The sequence below is a fragment of the Acanthochromis polyacanthus genome, chromosome 11 (genome assembly GCF_021347895.1).
Source record: "Acanthochromis polyacanthus isolate Apoly-LR-REF ecotype Palm Island chromosome 11, KAUST_Apoly_ChrSc, whole genome shotgun sequence".
NCBI lineage: Eukaryota > Metazoa > Chordata > Actinopteri > Pomacentridae > Acanthochromis > Acanthochromis polyacanthus.
In genome coordinates, this window is record NC_067123.1 from 1,902,388 (window position 1) to 1,920,903 (window position 18,516).

General features: G+C 39.8%; 1 protein-coding gene across 1 annotated transcript; it reads left to right on the plus strand.

Annotated features, from left to right (window-relative positions):
- Positions 1 to 425: 425 nt before the first annotated feature.
- LOC127536183 (adenylyl cyclase-associated protein 1-like) lies at positions 426 to 14,375 on the plus strand. Its single transcript, XM_051955864.1, is given in 14 exon segments — positions 426 to 453; positions 456 to 527; positions 747 to 775; positions 777 to 848; positions 959 to 1,036; positions 2,297 to 2,440; positions 4,111 to 4,196; positions 5,808 to 5,913; positions 7,375 to 7,561; positions 8,443 to 8,624; positions 11,181 to 11,304; positions 11,978 to 12,060; positions 12,684 to 12,827; positions 13,442 to 14,375. Coding segments are annotated over 14 exon segments (1,419 nt in total). The 3' UTR covers positions 13,526 to 14,375.
- Positions 14,376 to 18,516: the final 4,141 nt, after the last annotated feature.

An 18,516-nucleotide genomic window follows, 5' to 3' on the forward strand; every position in this document is an offset into this window, starting at 1 on the left:
AAGACTGAGGACCCTGTAGTGACCAGAGGGTGCTAGATTTCATATTTTTCTTTCTGAACCCGATAGTCTGCAGTGTTATATACAATAATCAATTAATCGTTAATGTGAATGAATAAAAGCTTTATTTAGTGAGGTTGTTTATTTATTTATTGTTTAAATCATGGCTACACGACTTCTAAAGCAATAATGGCTTTGTTATGCTGTTCACCAGATTATAATCAGACCTGAGTTGAGGATGTGTCAGAAGTCTTTGTCTGTTGCTAGCTAAACTCCCATAATGCTCTCTGCTTTGACATGACCTGTAGTCTAAACGCAACACGCTGCAGTCCTAAAAGGCTCCACCAGGGGGCCAGAACTCGGATCCTATCGGTTACTAGAGCGTCTTGGTGTTAGCGGCTCTCTCAGTGATTCTCCGTCTGACAGGTATGGCAGAGTTGGTGAGTCTGGTGCAGCGGCGGAGGTGGCGGTGGGCCGTCTGGAGTCCATGTCGGGTCCTGGAGGCAGCGCTGGAGCTTCTGCTGGAGGAGGTACGTCTAAGAACAGCCCGCTATAGGACCATGTCAGAGCTTTTACTGCACTAGGTAGAGGTGGTTTGGTAGCATTAGTTCAGTATTTAGTTGAACAGAACTAGTACCGGTCACTTTTTACTGTTTAAGTTCTAGCAGAAGCTTTCGGTCCATGTTTCTAAACTAGTGGGATGTCAGACTTTAAAGCTTCAGGATCTGTATTTCCCTGAACGTTTCCAGCGGTGTGTGCGTACGTGGAGGCCTTCGATGAAGATCGTCGGCGGTCCGGTGGCTCAGTACCTCAGCCTCAGCCAGCAGATCGGAGGAGACGTCCTGAAACATGTAGGTCACCATGCCGGAGAGCCAACGCTGGCTCCAGGGTTTAGACAGACACTGCACTTGAAGAAGAATAAAACATCTTTTATACATTTAGTTTGTTTTCTCTCTTCCAGGCAGAAATGGTGAAGCAGGGATTCAGCAGCCAGAGACAACTTCTGATCACAGCCTCGACCTCCCAGAAGCCCTCTGATGTGAGTCACAGCACTTTATCATAGTCATCTATCACACTATGTAATCATCTGTCACACTATATATACTCACACGTAAAAGAAACGCAAGTTTCTTTTACCCGATGAAAAATTAAATTTGGTTTCCCAAAACAAAAAATGCATTTGGTACTTTGTGGTGCATGGTGTGTTCTTAACATTTTCTGTTGCGTTTTGTAAGGTTGGTGTGAAAACCGAAAACAAATCGTCGCCAATACACCAATGCATTGATGATGTGGACATGATTCACACTCTTGCACGTGCAATTGAATATGCACGATTTATCAACACCTTCAGTGGGTATAAATTTCATTCAGATCACAGGCATTTCACTTGCTGTTTAACTATGCCACGCTTAAACCAAACAGAGAACCAAGCCATCGGACGTCTGCAAGCTGGAGAGTCTGTCCGCTTCGGGGAAGGTCATCGGTGCTCTTGTGTGGTGTTGTATCGACGCTGGAGACGGTAAATGGTGGTTGATGTTGACATTAAAGTACGGGCAATGTCTCGACAGACTCTCCAGCTTGCAGACGTCCGATGGCTTGGTTCCTCTCAGTTTGGTTTAAGCGTGGCATAGTTAAACAGCAAGTGAAATGCCTGTGATCTTGAATGAAATTTATACCCACTGAAGGTGTCGATAAATCGTGCATATTCAATTGCACGTGCAAAGTGTGAATCATGGTCCACATCATCAGTTGCATTGGTGTATTGCGACGGACTCGTTTTTCGGTTTTCACACCAACCTTACAAAACGCAACAGAAAATGTTAAGAACACACCATGCACCACAAAGTACCAAATGCATTTTTTGTTTTGGGAACCAAATTAATTTTTCATCGGGTAAAAGAAACTTGCGTTTCTTTTGCGTGTGAGTATAATAATCACACTATATAATAGTCGATCACATTTGATGATAATCTCACATTTTATAATAATCACATTTTATAATCTATCCACACTTTATAATAATCAGTCACGCTTTGTAATAACCTGTTGGTTGTTTAAGGAAGTTTACTAACTGCTTTATGGACGTGGGGACAATATTAGCTACTTTTGTGAGTCACAGCACTTTATCATAGTCATCTGTCACACTATATAATAATCAGTCACCCTTTGTATAGTAATCAATCACAGATGTTGTTGAGTTCTTTTGGCTAAATAAGCATCAAGCAGAATGAAACGGCACGTTTGAATGTAAATCTGACTTCCAGCAGCGTTTGAATTGAACCTGGTTTTCCTCCTCCAGACCGTGATGACGTCCCTCCTCCAGCCGGTGTCCAAAGCCATCCAGCAGGTCCAGAGCTTCCGTGAGCAGAACCGCAGCTCGCCGCTGTTCAACCACCTGTCGGCCGTCACGGAGAGCGTCCCCGCCCTGGGCTGGGTCGCCATGGTGAGTTCCTGAAGGACGGCAGCACAGAGCGCCTCTGTTCCTGCACATCATCAACCCTTTGTTTGTTGCTTTGTGAAGAAGAATCCGACAACTTTCCAGACACACAATAGATTCATTCAGCTCCCTGCTGGTCCTCAGAAACACGTTGGAGGAAACCACTTTGAGGCTCTGACTGGACCGGCTGTTTACCCAGTTCTGGAAGCATGTTTGCAAGATGCAGCATCTATTAGGGTTCATTTTGGACAGTTATTGAGTGATTTGAATGAATTATGGTTAATTTTGGACAAATATTAAGTAATTTTGACAGATTGTGGTTAATTTTCAGCAGATTTGGGTAATTTTGGTTCATATTGTAGATGTTGGCGTCGGTTTCCCTCAGTTCACGGTCTTTGTGTGAAGTTTAATCCACTGGAAGGTTTGAAAAGCATCTGCTCTTTATAAAGTTACTAAACTGACTTCATTTATCAGAGCCAGAAGCTGTGAAAACTGAAAAAATAATCTAATTTCGGACTTTCCAATGGTCCTTGAACTGCTCGTCTTCTGGTTGGGCAACTCATGACCTTTCATCAAAATCATCTCTCCACTGATTAAAAACTCAAAGCCTTTACACTGGTAAGGTTTTTAAAAAAAAAAAAAAAAAAAAAAAACTAAACATTTTCCACTTGAACAGAACTGTGAAGTTATCAGTGGCTCAGCTGTGACATGTGGAAACATTCAGAGACTTTTCAGCTCAACTGCAGGCTGTTTAACTGATTAAATATCATTTCCAAAGTTCTGCTAGCAGAGTTACCAGCAGCACTGTTCTGCACAGAAACGCCTCATGTAAACGGATCAGTAGGATATTTATTAAATCCCACCGTAGGAGAAGTCGCAAGCATTTAGGGAGTCTTTCCTGACCCTTCTTTCCAGAAATGTAGTTTACAGTGAATGAATACGGCTAGAGAAGCTGCATTTGAAGCCGTGTATGTGTGGACAGGAAGTGACAGGTTTGGGAGTTTCTACGATGAAACCAAGAAGCTCTAGCAAAGCCACGCTACACCCATGTTTCTGATGGCACAAGGGTCTAGGGAAGCTCGACAGGGAGGGAGGCGGGCTAAAAGGTTGTCTATCAAATCCCTCTGCAGCAATTGGGTAGGTATACAACCAATCAATGCAACGAATAGGCTGACGTAGTTCCTAGAGCACCGGCGGATTGTGGCTAAGTCCCATTAGCTTCCCAACCAGCGGAGCCAACTGGTATATTAAGGATTTACCATATCCCGTCGGCATAAGTCCAAATACGTCTTTCTTCTCAATGAAACACTTCAGTGCCGTCCTTTGTTTATCTTTCAAGTTGAATTTTAGCTTCAAATCTTTAAGGGCTGAGGCCAAAGCCGAGTCCAAAGATAACTGTTTATTGTTTCCGGTTGTTTCTGTCAGAATCGTCGCGCCTCTGTCGTCACTTAGTTACGCCCGCCTTCTGACTCTACACTTCATGGTGATTGGTCCGGCCAGTTTTAGGAGAATCCAGCCTCGAGCCTTATGGAGGGTAACTAGACCCACCCTGGCAGAGAATTAAATTTGTTGCCGTGGGTTGTCTAGCGTGGCGAGGCTAAAGAAGCTCTTTAACCTGACAGAACTCACATTGAAGCTAAGCAGTGGATTTAAAACGTGTTTGTGTCTGTCTGCAGGCTCCTAAACCGTGTCCCTACGTTAAAGAGATGCAGGACGCCGCCATGTTCTACACCAACAGAGTGCTGAAGGACTACAAGGAGAAGTGAGTCCACTTCATCTTCTGATTCCTGTTAAATACAATAAGATTTGGAGTCATTTACGGAGGAACTGCGATAAATTGTGGTTCATTTTGGAGATTTTTTGAGTAATTTGGACCAGTTATGGGGAATTTTGGAGAATTATTGAGTAATCCTGATGAATTCTGGTCATCAAAAACTCACCAAGGCCAAACTGCAGGGCGCCACCTGGTGGTCCATGACTGCAGGAACAGCAGCAGCTCAATGCTGACAGCTGGTTACAGAAAGAATGAAGAAAACCCAGATTTAGTGTTTGGACCGGACTCTGTGGTTTTACTGAGTCAGCGTGACGGAGCGAGACTTCCTGTACTCAAACTTTAAAAAAAACTGAAACTTGGCTTGTATTTATGAGTAAAACAATAAGTCTGAACACGGAGCAGGGAGTCCAATGAAATGTGGAGTTAGAATCCGTCATTCTGGTTTAATCTCTGGTTCTGTTTGGTGCATCTCTAACAGAACCAAGACGAAGAGGAAAAGTGTTTCCTGCAGGGATAGACGTAGAATAAAAGTGTGTTTCCTGCAGGGATGGACGTAGAATAAAAGTGTGTTTCCTGCAGGGATAGACGTAGAATAAAAGTGTTTCCTGCAGGGATAGACGTAGAATAAAAGTGTTTCCCCTGCAGGGATGGACGTAGAATAAAAGTGTGTTTCCTGCAGGGATAGACGTAGAATAAAAGTGTTTCCTGCAGGGATGGACGTAGAATAAAAGTGTTTCCCCTGCAGGGATAGACGTAGAATAAAAGTGTTTCCCCTGCAGGGATAGACGTAGAATAAAAGTGTTTCCCCTGCAGGGATAGACGTAGAATAAAAGTGTTTCCCCTGCAGGGATAGACGTAGAATAAAAGTGTTTCCCCTGCAGGGACAGACGTAGAATAAAAGCGTTTCCCCTGCAGGGACAGACGTAGAATAAAAGCGTTTCCCCTGCAGGGACAGACGTAGAATAAAAGCGTTTCCCCTGCAGGGACAGACGTAGAATAAAAGCGTTTCCCCTGCAGGGACAGACGTAGAATAAAAGCGTTTCCCCTGCAGGGACAGACGTAGAATAAAAGCGTTTCCCTGCAGGGACAGACGTAGAATAAAAGCGTTTCCCCTGCAGGGACAGACGTAGAATAAAAGCGTTTCCCCTGCAGGGACAGACGTAGAATAAAAGCGTTTCCCCTGCAGGGACAGACGTAGAATAAAAGCGTTTCCCCTGCAGGGACAGACGTAGAATAAAAGCGTTTCCCCTGCAGGGACAAGATGTAGAATAAAAGCGTGTTTCCTGCAGGGATAGACGTAGAATAAAAGTGTTTCCCCTGCAGGGACAGACGTAGAATAAAAGCGTTTCCCCTGCAGGAATAAGATGTAGAATAAAAGTGTGTTTCTTGCAGGAATAAGATGTAGAATAAAAGTGTGTTTCCTGCAGGGATAAGATGTAGAATAAAAGTGTGTTTCCTGCAGGGATAGACGTAGAATAAAAGTGTGTTTCCTGCAGGGATAAGATGTAGAATAAAAGTGTGTTTCCTGCAGGGATAGACGTAGAATAAAAGTGTGTTTCCTGCAGGGATAGACGTAGAATAAAAGTGTGTTTCCTGCAGGGATAAGAAGCATGTGGACTGGGTGAAGGCCTACATCAACATCTGGACCGAGCTGCAGAACTACATCAAGCAGCACCACACCACCGGGCTGACCTGGAGCAAGAGCGTGAGTTTAACCTGACACACCTTTATCTATAGATTATTATTACTATTTTTATGCATTATCAGGCCACTTCTCCCTCACTTCAGACAGAAGATCTCAGATTTAGTCCGGCAGGTTTAGTGTCAGATAGAACGGCTAAATTTAAAAGATGTCATGTTTTCAGATGTGGGAGTTTTTGTGTTTTAAACCTCAATAAGACATTTTAAGGTTCAGCATCTCCACAATTAGAGAATTATTACCTCAGGATCTTTACGTTTAGGTGAGGGCTAGACCTGATGTAAATAATCACAATAATAATAAATAATCACAATATCATAAAGAATCACTAGAAATATTTGACTATAGGTATAAACCTGCAAAATAAATCCATGAAATTCCCTGTGAGCAGGCTTTTTTTGTTTTTAATTTAAAAAATTAATAAAATTGTAGTTATTGATATTTAAATAATCTCTGTTCTGTTATTTAATTTAGTGTTATTTTTAGGTAATTTATTTTCATTAAATTTTTATATATTTTTTAATTATTTTAAATTTTTTTGTAAAATTTTGTTTTAAATTTGATTCGTCCAATTTTTGTATATTTAATTTTGATGTAATTGAATTAAATATTTTAATTTTTTGTTTTAATTGTTGTTATTCAGTTTAATGTGATGTTTTATTTAAATATAATTTATTTAAATTTTAAATGAGATTTATTTTAATTTTGCAGTTTAATTTTGTCCAATTTTATGTTGTCTTTAATTTTAATAGGATTTAATTGTGTATTTTTATCTTTCCTTTCGGCTTTTTCCTTCAGGGATCACAACAAATATTTTAAATTGTTTTTCAGTTTAATGTGATATTTTATTTAAATTTTCTTATTTTATTTAGTTATTCTATTATGTTTTAGATTTAATTTAGTCCATTTTTCGTATGTTTTATTTTGATTTCATTAAATTTTATATTTATTTTAATATTGTTAGACAATTTAATATGATTTCTTTTTATTTAAATATGATACATTCAAATTTTAAATATGATTTATTTAAAATGTTTTTATTTTCTTTGGTTAAATTAGTTTTTTAGTTAAATTTTGTTTTTATTTGAATTTGATTTAATTTATATTTTTTGTTATTCAGCTTAATGTGATGTTTTATTTAAATATAATTCATTTACGTTTTACATGATACTCATTTTAATTTTCTTAATTGATTCAGTTAAATTTAGTTTTTTGTATTGTTTTAATATGGTTTAATTTTGTGATTTCTTTTGTTTTTGATTGAACATTTGTGTGCTGCTGCAGCCATTCTAACTTTTACCAGGAGCTCTGAAGTTTGATTTTAAACTTTTACACGAGGAAATGTTCTCCTTTTGTCCTTGTTGTAGGTTTTAAACCGTCCAGTTATTGACTCTATATATTAAATGAAGGTTATTGCAGTGTATTTTTCTGTTTTCTTGATGTTTTGTGGGTGTGCTCCGTCCTCAGGGTCCCGTTGCTTCGGCCTCTGCAGCTCCTCCCAGCGCTCCGGCTGGTGGATGTCCTCCTCCTCCTCCTCCTGGACCTCCTCCTCCTCCCATGGACCTCAGCGGACCGAGCGGCGGCGGCGACTCGACGGCCGACAAACGCAACGAACTGTTCGCCTCCATCAACAAAGGATCGGACATCACCAAGGGTAGGAGCTGAAGCGCCGGCTTTGTGGGCATTTGGGGAAGTTTTGTCGTTTTCTCAAGTTTCAGGGCAGTTATGAAAAGACTTGAGCTATTTTGGACAAATTATTAGACATGAAAGTAGTTTGTTGTAGAAGGGAAAGTAGAAAACTTCACCTTCTAATGCAGCAGGAACAGTTCTAATAATAATTTTTGGCAGATTCGCTCAAATAAAAGTTAAAATGGTACTAATGAGTAAAAACTAAAATGCTACTAATAATTAAAAACTAAAATACAAATAAAAGCTAAAATACTAATAATAAAGACTAAAATAGTATTAATAAACTAAAATACTAATAATCGATGTACTGAAATACCGCTTCTAAATAAAACTAAAACAGTACTAATAAATAAACATTACTACCAATGAATAAAAGCTAAAATATTACTAATGAACTAAAATACTACTAATAAAGACTAAAATAGTACTAATAAATAAGCTAAAATATTACTGATAAATAAACTAAAATATTACTGATAAATAAACTAAAATATTACTAATGAACTAAAATACTACTAATAAAGACTAAAATATTACTGATAAATAAACTAAAATATTACTGATAAATAAACTAAAATATTACTGATAAATAAACTAAAATATTACTAATGAACTAAAATACTACTAATAAAGACTAAAATAGTACTAATAAATGACTAAAATATTACTAATGAACTAAAATAGTACTAATAGACTAAAATATTACTAATAAATAAAGTGCTGCTCATAAACAATGACTACAGTAGTGCTAATAATAAAGTGAAATGCTAACAGTCCAGTGGTCTTGGTTGTCAGACTGACACCCAGAGCATGCGGTGAACATGTCGGTGTTTTTGACCCGTCCAGGTCTGAAGCACGTCAGCGACGACCAGAAGACCCACAAGAACCCCAACCTGAGGACTCAGGGCGCCCCGGTTCGTACGGGACCCAAACCCTTCAGCTCCCCCAGCGCCCGGCCCGCTGCAGCCGCCCCCCCCACCCGAACCCTGCCCCCGGTCCTGGAGCTGGACGGCAAGAAGTGGAAAGTGGTAGGTTTGGAAAGTTCCTGTTAAAGTCATCGCTGGGAGAAGAAATGCTTCAGGAGGGAAAAACAATTCATTTAGAGCAATGACTGAGTTATTTTGATGGAGTATGCTTCATTTAGGACAATTTGAATGTTTTTTTATAGATTATGCTTAATTTGAGGCAATTATTGGGTTATTTTGACAATTGAATAATTCTAAATAATTTTGAACAATTTTTGAATAATTTTGCCTTTTTTTTTTGGAAAGGTTTGAATCATTCTGGACGTGATTTGCGGTGTACAGGACATTTTGGAAAAGTTTCTGTCAGTTTCTCAAAGTTTCAGGGCAAATGTGAAAGCGTTTGAGGTATTTTGTACAATCTTTGGATCTTTTTAGATAAATTATGAGACGTGAAAGTAGTTTCTTTTAGAAAATGAGCAGAAACCAGAAATGTTCTTCAAACTGAACGTCTAAAGAACGTAGAAAAACACTGATGCTGCCCACATTGTTTTCTATGGAGGAACAAAAACAGATTAAACAGGATTTTAAATGTGCTAAATATTCAGAATGTCCCATTTTAAATGCATGGAATTTGCAAAAAAAGGAGAAACTCAGCAGATGTTGCTCTGTGTGAACAGGAATTATTAGTGAAGCTTTTAATAAAGATGTAGATTTTATAGACGCTCCTTTTTAGAAAAACTCCACTGTTTGTCCTGATTCAAGCTCAGAAGCTCTGGTTTATATTCTGGTTTATATTCTGGTTTATATTCTCTGGTTTATATTCTGGTTTATATTCTCTGGTTTATATTCTGGTTTATATTCTCTGGTTTATATTCTGGTTTATGTTCTCTGGTTTACAGTGCCTATCATAAGTATTCACCCCCTTTGATGTTTTACCCTTTTATTGCTTTCATAAATCAATCATGGTCAATAAAATTTGGCTTTTTTAACAAAAAAAATTATTGGAAAAAACTCTTTAATGTCAAAGTGAAAACAGATTTCTATAAAGTAATGTTAATGAAAGAAAATTATATAAATAAAATAATTGTTTGCATAATTATTCACCCCCTTCAAGTCAGTATTTAGTAGATCACCTTTGGCTGCAATCACAGCAGTGAGTCTGTGTGGATAGGTCTCAATCAGTCTGCACATCTGCCCACTGCAATTTTGCTCCATTCTTCTTTGCAAAACTGCTCAAGCTCTGTCAGGTTGTGCGGGTATCGGGCATGAACAGCCCTTTTCAAGTCCAGCCACAAATTCTCTGTAGGATTGAGGTCTGGGCTTTGACTCGGCCACTCCAGAACATTTACCTGGTTCTTTTTTAACCATTCCTGTGTAGCTTTTTGCAGTATGTTTTGGATCATTGTCTTGCTGGAAAATAAATCTTCTCCCAAGACGTAGTTCTCTTGCAGACTGAAAAAGATTGTCCCCCAGGATTTCAGTGTATTTTGCAGCATTCATTCTGCCCTCTATCTTTACAAGCCTTCCAGGTCCAGTTGCTGAGAAACATCCCCACAGCATGATGCTGCCACCACCATGCTTCACAGTGGGGATGGTGTGTTTTTGGTGATGTGCAGTGTTTGGTTTCCTCCAAACATGATGTCTTGTCTGATGGCCAAAAAGCTCAATTTTGGTCTCATCAGACTAAAGAATCTTCTTCCACTTGACCATGGAGTCTTCCACGTGCTTTTTGGCAAACTCTAGTCCAGATCTAATATGACTTTTCTTCAACAGTGGCTTTCTCATTGCCACTCTCCCATAAAGCTTTGAGCGGTGAAGAACCCGGGCAGCAGTTGCTACATGCACAGTCTCTCCCATCTCAGCAGCTGAAGCTTGTAACTCCTTCAGAGTAGTTGTAGGGTCTTGGTGGCTTCTCTCACTAGTCTCCTACTTGTAGGTCACTCAGTTTACGAGGGCGGCCTGATCTAGGCAGATTCACACAAGTGCCATATTCCTTCCATTTCTTGATAATTGATTTCACTGAACTCCGGGGGATGTTCAGTGCCTTGGAAAGTTTTTTGTAACCATCCCCTGAATTGTACTTCTCAATAACCCTTTCCCTGAGTTGCTTAGAGTGTTCTTCTGTCTTCATGGTGTAATGGTAGCCAGGAATACTGATCAACCACTCTCTGGACCCTTCAGACAGATGTTTTACAACTCAATCACTTGAAACACACCCACACCACTCAGGTGATCTTCATTTCACTAATTGTGAGACTATTGGCAACAATTTGATGGACCTCTATTGAATTAGACCATTAAATTAAAAAGGGGGTGAATAATTATGCAAACAATTATTTTCATTTATATAATTCTTTCATTAACATTACTTTATAGAAATCTGTTTTCACTTTGACATTAAAGAGTTTTTTCCAATAAATTTTTTTGTTATAAAAGCTAAATTTGATTGACCATGATTGATTTATGAAAGCATTAAAAGGGTAAAACATCAAAGGGGGTGAATACTGATGATAGGCACTGTATGTTCTGGTTTGTATTCTCTGGTTTATATTCTCTGGTTTGTATTCTCTGGGTTAAACTCTTCGGTTCATATTTTTTCTTGTGTTTTTCGTGGTGCAGGAGAACCAGGAGGGAGTTCAGGACCTGGTGATCCAGAACACGGAGCTCAAGCAGGTGGTTTACGCCTTCAAGTGTAACAAGAGCACCCTGCAGGTGAAAGGAAAGATCAACTCCATCACTGTGGGTAAGAACACACTGAGCTGGCCAGGTAAACGCCACTACAGGTAGATCATTAGAACTCTGACCCGGATCCTCTCAGAAACCCTCCACAAGTCGTCTCTAAGATCTTCTGTAACGTTGCTGTGATGTTGTCAGACGTTAGCCGCTAACCGCTAACTCTGCAGGTTTTCATTGGTTCCAGAACATAAACAAACACGATTCAACGTTTTTCTTTCTGCGCTGCGACTGAAGCGTCTCCTGTAGGGAATAAACAGAGAACATGTGGTTAGACGTGTTAAAGAGGCTCATTCTGAACTGAAAATCTACAAAAACAGCCATAAAACCCAACAGAACCAAAGATGTCAGCAGGCTTTGTTTAGGTTTTCATTTTATTGGTGTTTTTGTGTGTTTATTATTTCTGGTTATTTTGTTCCACATCATGAATGAAGATCTACTGTTAATGTTTAACAGAGACGTCAGGAGATGAATCTGAATATTTAAAACATTAATTCTAAAAAAATTATGGGTGAATTAACTCATTATTTAAAAATCTACATGAACAGGTTGTTGTTCAGTTCTCGGTTTTCCACCTTTAACGTCTAATTCTGAATTTAACTTCCAGAAAAGTCTCTGCCGTTTGAATAAGTCCAGAATGTGATCAGAGTTTTCTCTAAACGTGAATGAATTCTGTCCCACAGACAACTGTAAGAAGATGGGTCTGGTGTTTGACGACGTGGTGGGAATCGTAGAGATCATCAACTGTAAGGACGTCAAGGTTCAGGTGAGGAAAGGAACCAGCTCTGCTGCTGTTAAACGTTTAGTTCATGGAGCTGCTCAGCTTCTGTTTGATTCAACACAATCTGCAGCTGGTCAGGAGAACGTTCTGAACAACACGGACCATCTCCTGGTGGTGGGTTGGATAGATCTGGAAAACTGAAACCTTCTCAGAAATGACTCCAGACGTCCAAAACGACTCGGTAAAACAGGGTTGTACCAAACTCTGCTTGTGTCAAATGTTGGTGGTAAGAACAGTCCAGAAAGTCTGGACACGTCTAAGATGGCAAAACTGGTCAACGATGACTCAATTTATACAAAATGACAAATAGTTTTTCTTGTCTGCAAAGGAAAAACGTGTAAATCACGCTGGTGTTCTTCTCCCAGCCGTTGAAATGAAACAAAACGACAAAAAAAATTCAAATCTCATCAAAAAATAACTAAAATTGGTCTAAAATGACTAAAACTGATCCAGAATTCCTGTATTTTGTCCAGAATGAGGTGAAATGTCCCAGATGGTGTAGAGGAGTCCAGATCCCACACAGACCTTCAGGGTCTGGTGGAGTCCACGGTCAGCATGTTCTCAGACCCTTCACACGCCTCCCGTTGTCCTCTTTGTCTCATGTCCAGGTGATGGGGAAGGTTCCAACCATCTCCATCAACAAGACGGACGGTTGCCACGTCTACCTGAGCAGCGACTCGCTGAGCTGTGAGATCATCAGCGCCAAGAGCTCCGAGATGAACGTCCTGGTCCCCAACAAAGACGGAGAGTTTGTGAGTCTCATTCTAACACATTTAAAGAACAGGCGTGGACTAAAACTAGTCAGGATGTGGACCTGGATCAGTAGATGGAGTTTACCACACCTCAGTGCCTCCATCAGCTGTTTAAGGAACTTCTGGTCCACCAGGACCCAAATCATCCAAAATGTTCACTTTGAACACATTTTAAAGAATTTAAAACCATTTGGGGCATTTTTCAAGTTGTTTGAACATTTTTTTGAGTAATTCTAGAGGATTTCTGCATCACTCTGGACAAATGTTGGCTCCTTTTGAACAAGTTTTATCACATTGGACACATTTTGAGTCTTTTCAGGGCAGTTTGTTGTTTTTGGAGTAATTCTGTGTCTTTCTGGGGTAATTCTGCACATTTTTGTGGTTCTTTTACATGTTTTTTTTTGTCACAGTTTCACCTGATTTTATGGTGACTTTGGTCCTTTTCTGCTGATTTTGGGTGTTTTTGCTGCATATTTGAACCTTTCAGGTAGTTTTTGTGTGTTCCATTTCTTAATCAGATTTAGTAGATTGTATTTTTTCACAGGTTGTCAGAGTTAAAATAAGTTTTAAGCAGAAAACTTTCCGTGTAACCGGAGCTGCTTTGTGTTTCTTAGACGGAGATCCCGGTTCCTGAGCAGTTCAAGACCGTCTGGGATGGAAAGAAGCTCGTTACCACAGCAACAGAGATCGCCGGGTAGACGGGGGCGACGAGTTAAGATGGCCGCCCCTCCTCACCACCCCCCGCCCCTCCCACCAGCTAACTCACTGTAGACTGAGACCTCATCAGCTCTGTCTCCTCCCCTTCCTCCCTGTCAGCCAATCACAGCTTCAGCTGTCCCTCCCGTCAGCCAATGAGAGGACTGCTCGCTTTATCTGGAGCAGATCCTCCAGCCAATCAGCAGGGAGCAGCTTTGTCATTCTAATTGGTTCCCCCTGTGAGCACTTTTCCAAAACATTCATGAGTTTTGCCAACAGCCGGGACGCTCCGTGTTTGTATCTCTGGATAATGCTAAGCTAAATTTAGCCGGTAGGTTAGCCAACAACACGAGCTCTGCAGCCAATCAGGCTCCTCGTCTTCAGGATGCTTCTGGTTTCTCCTCTTCCTGGTCAGGAGGCTTTGCTGCCGATCGCTCCGTTAATCCACTGAAGCAACAACGTTCCTGTTCCTGAAGATCAGACGGCCTGATGGCGGCCTCCACGTCAGCTCCAAACACGTCAGCGTTCATCGAGGATAAATAAAGATAAATAATAAATAGGAGTAAAACCAGTGGCCATGCAGCTCATCTAGATGATGTTGAACACTTTAAACTCCATCTGCTTCCCTTAAAGCGCACATTCCCGAGTGTTAAACATTCCATGGATGGTGGTGGTTCCATCTGAACGATCATCTGTAGAGAACCAGGAAACGTCTGCTGATCAGCTCTCTGCTCACTTTTCTTTTATACGGTCTCTTTCTTTTACCTTTTCTTATTTTATTTTTTGGGTCCAAAATCAGAAATGTGCTCATTAGTACTGGAGACATCAATAAAATGTTGCAATAAAATCTGAGTTTTGTGGCGTCTTTATTGGATGAAATGTTCCAGGAGCATCGTTTTACTGAAACCTTTAAAAAAAATAAAACCATAAAATATCAGGTTTAACCTCGCTGTCGTCCTGCAGGTCAAATGAACCCGTTTATAGTTTCAGTGAAACTTCTGCTGTCACATTTTCATTTTTGGGAAATCTTTGAACATTTTTGGTGGAAAACAGAAATGTTAAAAATGGAGCGAATTTCACTGGATTTTGTTTTTTTTGTTTGTTTTGTGAATGTTCTTAAAAGTTTTACTGATATGTAATCACTAGATATTAATATTTTTTTGGAAGATTATTCGTTTTTTGGAAATATTTACAAGAATTTTCTTGCCAAACTTTTATGGGAAACTTAAGGAATTATTGGAATTTTCCTCCTGAAGGTTCTGCAAATTTTCATAAATTGGGGGATTTTTTTGTTGAATTTTTGGATTTTTTCAGACGAAACTTTTTTTTTTTGGTGCCTGTAAATGAGGACAACAGGAGGGTAAAAAAACGATAAAATATCACGTTTACATGAATAAAGTTCAACTTTAAATGCAGCTGTCACTTTTAATTCATTCACTGACAACCAAAAAACTCAAACGTTTTCAAACTTGTGAATGAAAGAACAAACGACGTAATCTGTCCTTCAGAGCGATCCGTTCCAACGAGCAGAAACACAAACTGAATAACTGTTAGTGTTAAAATTCCACCACATAGTAGATTATTATTGGACAAGGTACGTTTTATCCGTTTGTTTCCTGGCTATAAAAGACACAAGCAGAAACAAAAAATCAAGCCGTTTTTTCGTTTTTTCGTTTTGAGCAAAAAACAAAAATACAGGAAACGGTTCGTTTTTTCGTTTTTTCGTTTTGAACAAAAAACAAAAAAAACAGGAAACGGTTCGTTTTTTCGTTTTTTCGTTTTCACCCCCAAAATGAAAATACGACTCCATATTCCGTTTCATTTGTGGGCGGGGCTTCGGAGCCTGCCAGTGCACAATAAAGCTCCTGCCCATCACAATAAAGCTCTTGCGCTGGCATTCATAGACAGACTGACTTTCATTGTATTGCCTGCCCCCACTGCACTTCCCCTAACTCTAAATCAAAGCAAGTCGTGTACACAGTAATGACAGTCATAACCAGTGGTGTAGTCTAGTTTTTTCTACTGGGTATACTCCAACCTCATAAACCAAAGCCAGGTCAGGTCAACGCTGCTCGGGGTGCTGCGCAGCGAGAAATACGGCCGCCGTCTTGGTCCGGTCAGCCGCTCCACTCAGCGATGTTTGACAGCGCATTTAATCCATCTTAACTCTGAATATTAAAATGATTTTCACGCGTTTTTTTTTTATTTTTTTGCTACAAACGTCATCCATGTAGCTATGATCAGTGGTGTAGTCTACGTGATACGCAGGTATACACCCCACCACAAGAAAATTTTCCAAATTTCTGTATACCCACTTAAAAATGCGCAAAGATACGTATACCCAGGAGTGTAAACACGCAGGTATACGCCTTATACCCACTAGAAAACTTCCCGAATTTCCATATAACCACTTAAAAATGCGCAAACACATGTATTAGTATGTTTTTTGACATAACGTTCACTTTTCTCTGTGTCAGGAAGCGGTGAAGCTGTATGGGACGGGGGAAGGTGTCTGGCTGAGAACAGGGCTCACTGAAGGCCGACCGCGGTCCGGATCCGGACCCAGACGCCGTCTATACGGGTGTAAATTTGACAGGTCGCTTCTATTTTACCGGGGCAGCTTTCCAGTGTTTATCATTGGTCTATCGGCTCAGAAACGCACAGACCAATTATTTTTTTATTTTTATTTTTTTTTTTTTTGTATACGTCAAATTTTTTTATTTATTTTTTTTCCAGAGAACATTTACAATGCTTAACAGCTTCAAACATGATTTAACAGCAGGTTCATCAAGACTTTCTAAAAAGTTTCTAGACAGTTTCTGCCTGATAGTTGACAGCAGATATACAGCATTGCTAGATTAAAATTGCGAGGGGTTAAGTAAAAGAAAAAAAAGAGAGAAGAGAGAAAAAAAAAGAGAAAAAAAAAGAAAAAAGAAGAAAAAGAAAAAGACAATACACACTAACTCTACAACAATTACAGACAGCACATGATGTAACGCAACGACCTATGCATAAAGACAACCAATATTCCAGTCTTCATTCATATATATACATGGTATACACCAATACACATATACCCTGTGTAAAGCGAGCCAAACACCTCGACCCCCAACTGGCCAGCCCCGGCCGCTAGCGGATGGGAGTGGCCAGTACAGGGTCAAGCGTGGGGTTCCCCACTTTTTTCATAGCAGCTTCAGACTGTTACAGATGGTTAATGTTTTCACAGCCTTCTTATGATTACATAATTTAATGATGGCCAAATAATGTTCAAGTTCCTTTTTAAATACTACAAAACTAGGGGTAGAGTTGGCATATTTCATCTTGTGAATATGAAATTTTGCAAGGAGAATGAGGAGATTAATGATAAAGGGCCCCCTCTGGGACATTTTATCAGTTTGGAAACCAAAAAGAATATATTTAAAGTAAAGGGAGAATGAGGCACTGACTTTTGATGTAATCAAGATATTAACATCATTCCAGAACCGCTTGGTAGCTGGACACGACCAAAAAAGGTGAGCCAGAGTTTCAGGTGAGCCTCTGCAGAAAGCGCACATGGTATCTATGTCTTCGCACAGACCAATTATGTACGAGTTCAGGCATCCCACGTGACGCTACTCAGCCAATGACGTCGCTGAATCGCATCGCAGCTCTGCCTTCAAAAAGCAGCTGAGAGATGAGGGACAGAGAGGACAATAGTGATGGAAGTTCAGCTCTTTTCAGAGAGCTTTTGGCACTGCTTCCAAAGAAAAGCCGGTTCTTTCAGCTCCCAAATGGCTCCTAATTTATTATTCTTTGTAGCCTCATGTTTTTGCCTAACCTGGCAAAAATGAATCATTTGTGTTTTGACAAACTCTTTTTCATTCAGTGTTTTTATGAGAAGCCTTATAATTGACTCATTTTGTACATTTGCTCTGTTACAAAAACAGGTATTCTTGCTTTTGTTTATTATTTCAACCAAACTGTTTTTGCACAAAAAATAAATGAACAAAACTCTGCACATGAACCCACAGAACCAGAACAGAACCAGAACCAGACTCAGTATTCAAACAGTATAAATGTCCTCAGAGCAGGCTGACATTTAAAAAAATCAGATGGCTGAGCTTGGATGGGCTGATACATTTCTTCTTTCAGTGAATATCTGCTGTGTTTTTGAGAAGATTCTCTCAGATGGAAGAAGTTGTCTCTCCTCCATCACCTTCACCAGGTGGGGCAGACTGAGGCCTTGTCCTGCTCCAGCTCAGTGGGTCGTCTGCTGGTTGGATGAGGGGTTCCTCTAGATATGATCCTCCATTACCACATCAGCTGTAGGATTTCTCCTGAATCATCTCCTGTAGCTCTTCCATCAAAGAGCCTCCACACAGCAGAAGTTTGAGGTTCCTCCTCCACTTGGTCCTCTAATGGAGGTGTCAGACTGCTGCTCATATTCTCTGAAGTGTCTCATCAACAGCTCTGTTGTCACTGAAGGCAAGCTTCTTTAATCTAGGATCCAGTAACATGTTTTCTGCTAGGACAGTGTTAAACTCCATACTCCATTAAATACGTTAGGAGTCGGCTCTTCAGATTCACTACAAAGCATCGGCTCTGAGAGTCGTATCTTTTGTGCCTTATACATCTCTAGAGGACAGACTGTGGTCACATGCTGACCATGTTTGGCTCAGCAAACAGCTGTAAGGCAGCTTTCTCAACTATGAACATAATCAAAATATGTTTTGAGAACGGCTCAAACAAGCAGCAGCTCAGTTCTCCCATTAAGCTGCAGAGATACACACGTGGACAAAATTGTTGGTACCCCTCAGTTAAAGAAGGAAAAACCCACAATTCTCACTGAAATCACTTGAAACTCACAAAAGTAACAATAAATAAAAATTTATTGAAAATTAAATAATCAAAAACAGCCATTACTTTTGAATTGTTGATTAACATAATTATTTAAAAAAACAAAGTAATGAAACAGGCCTGGACAAAAATGATGGTACCTCTATAAAAGATTGAA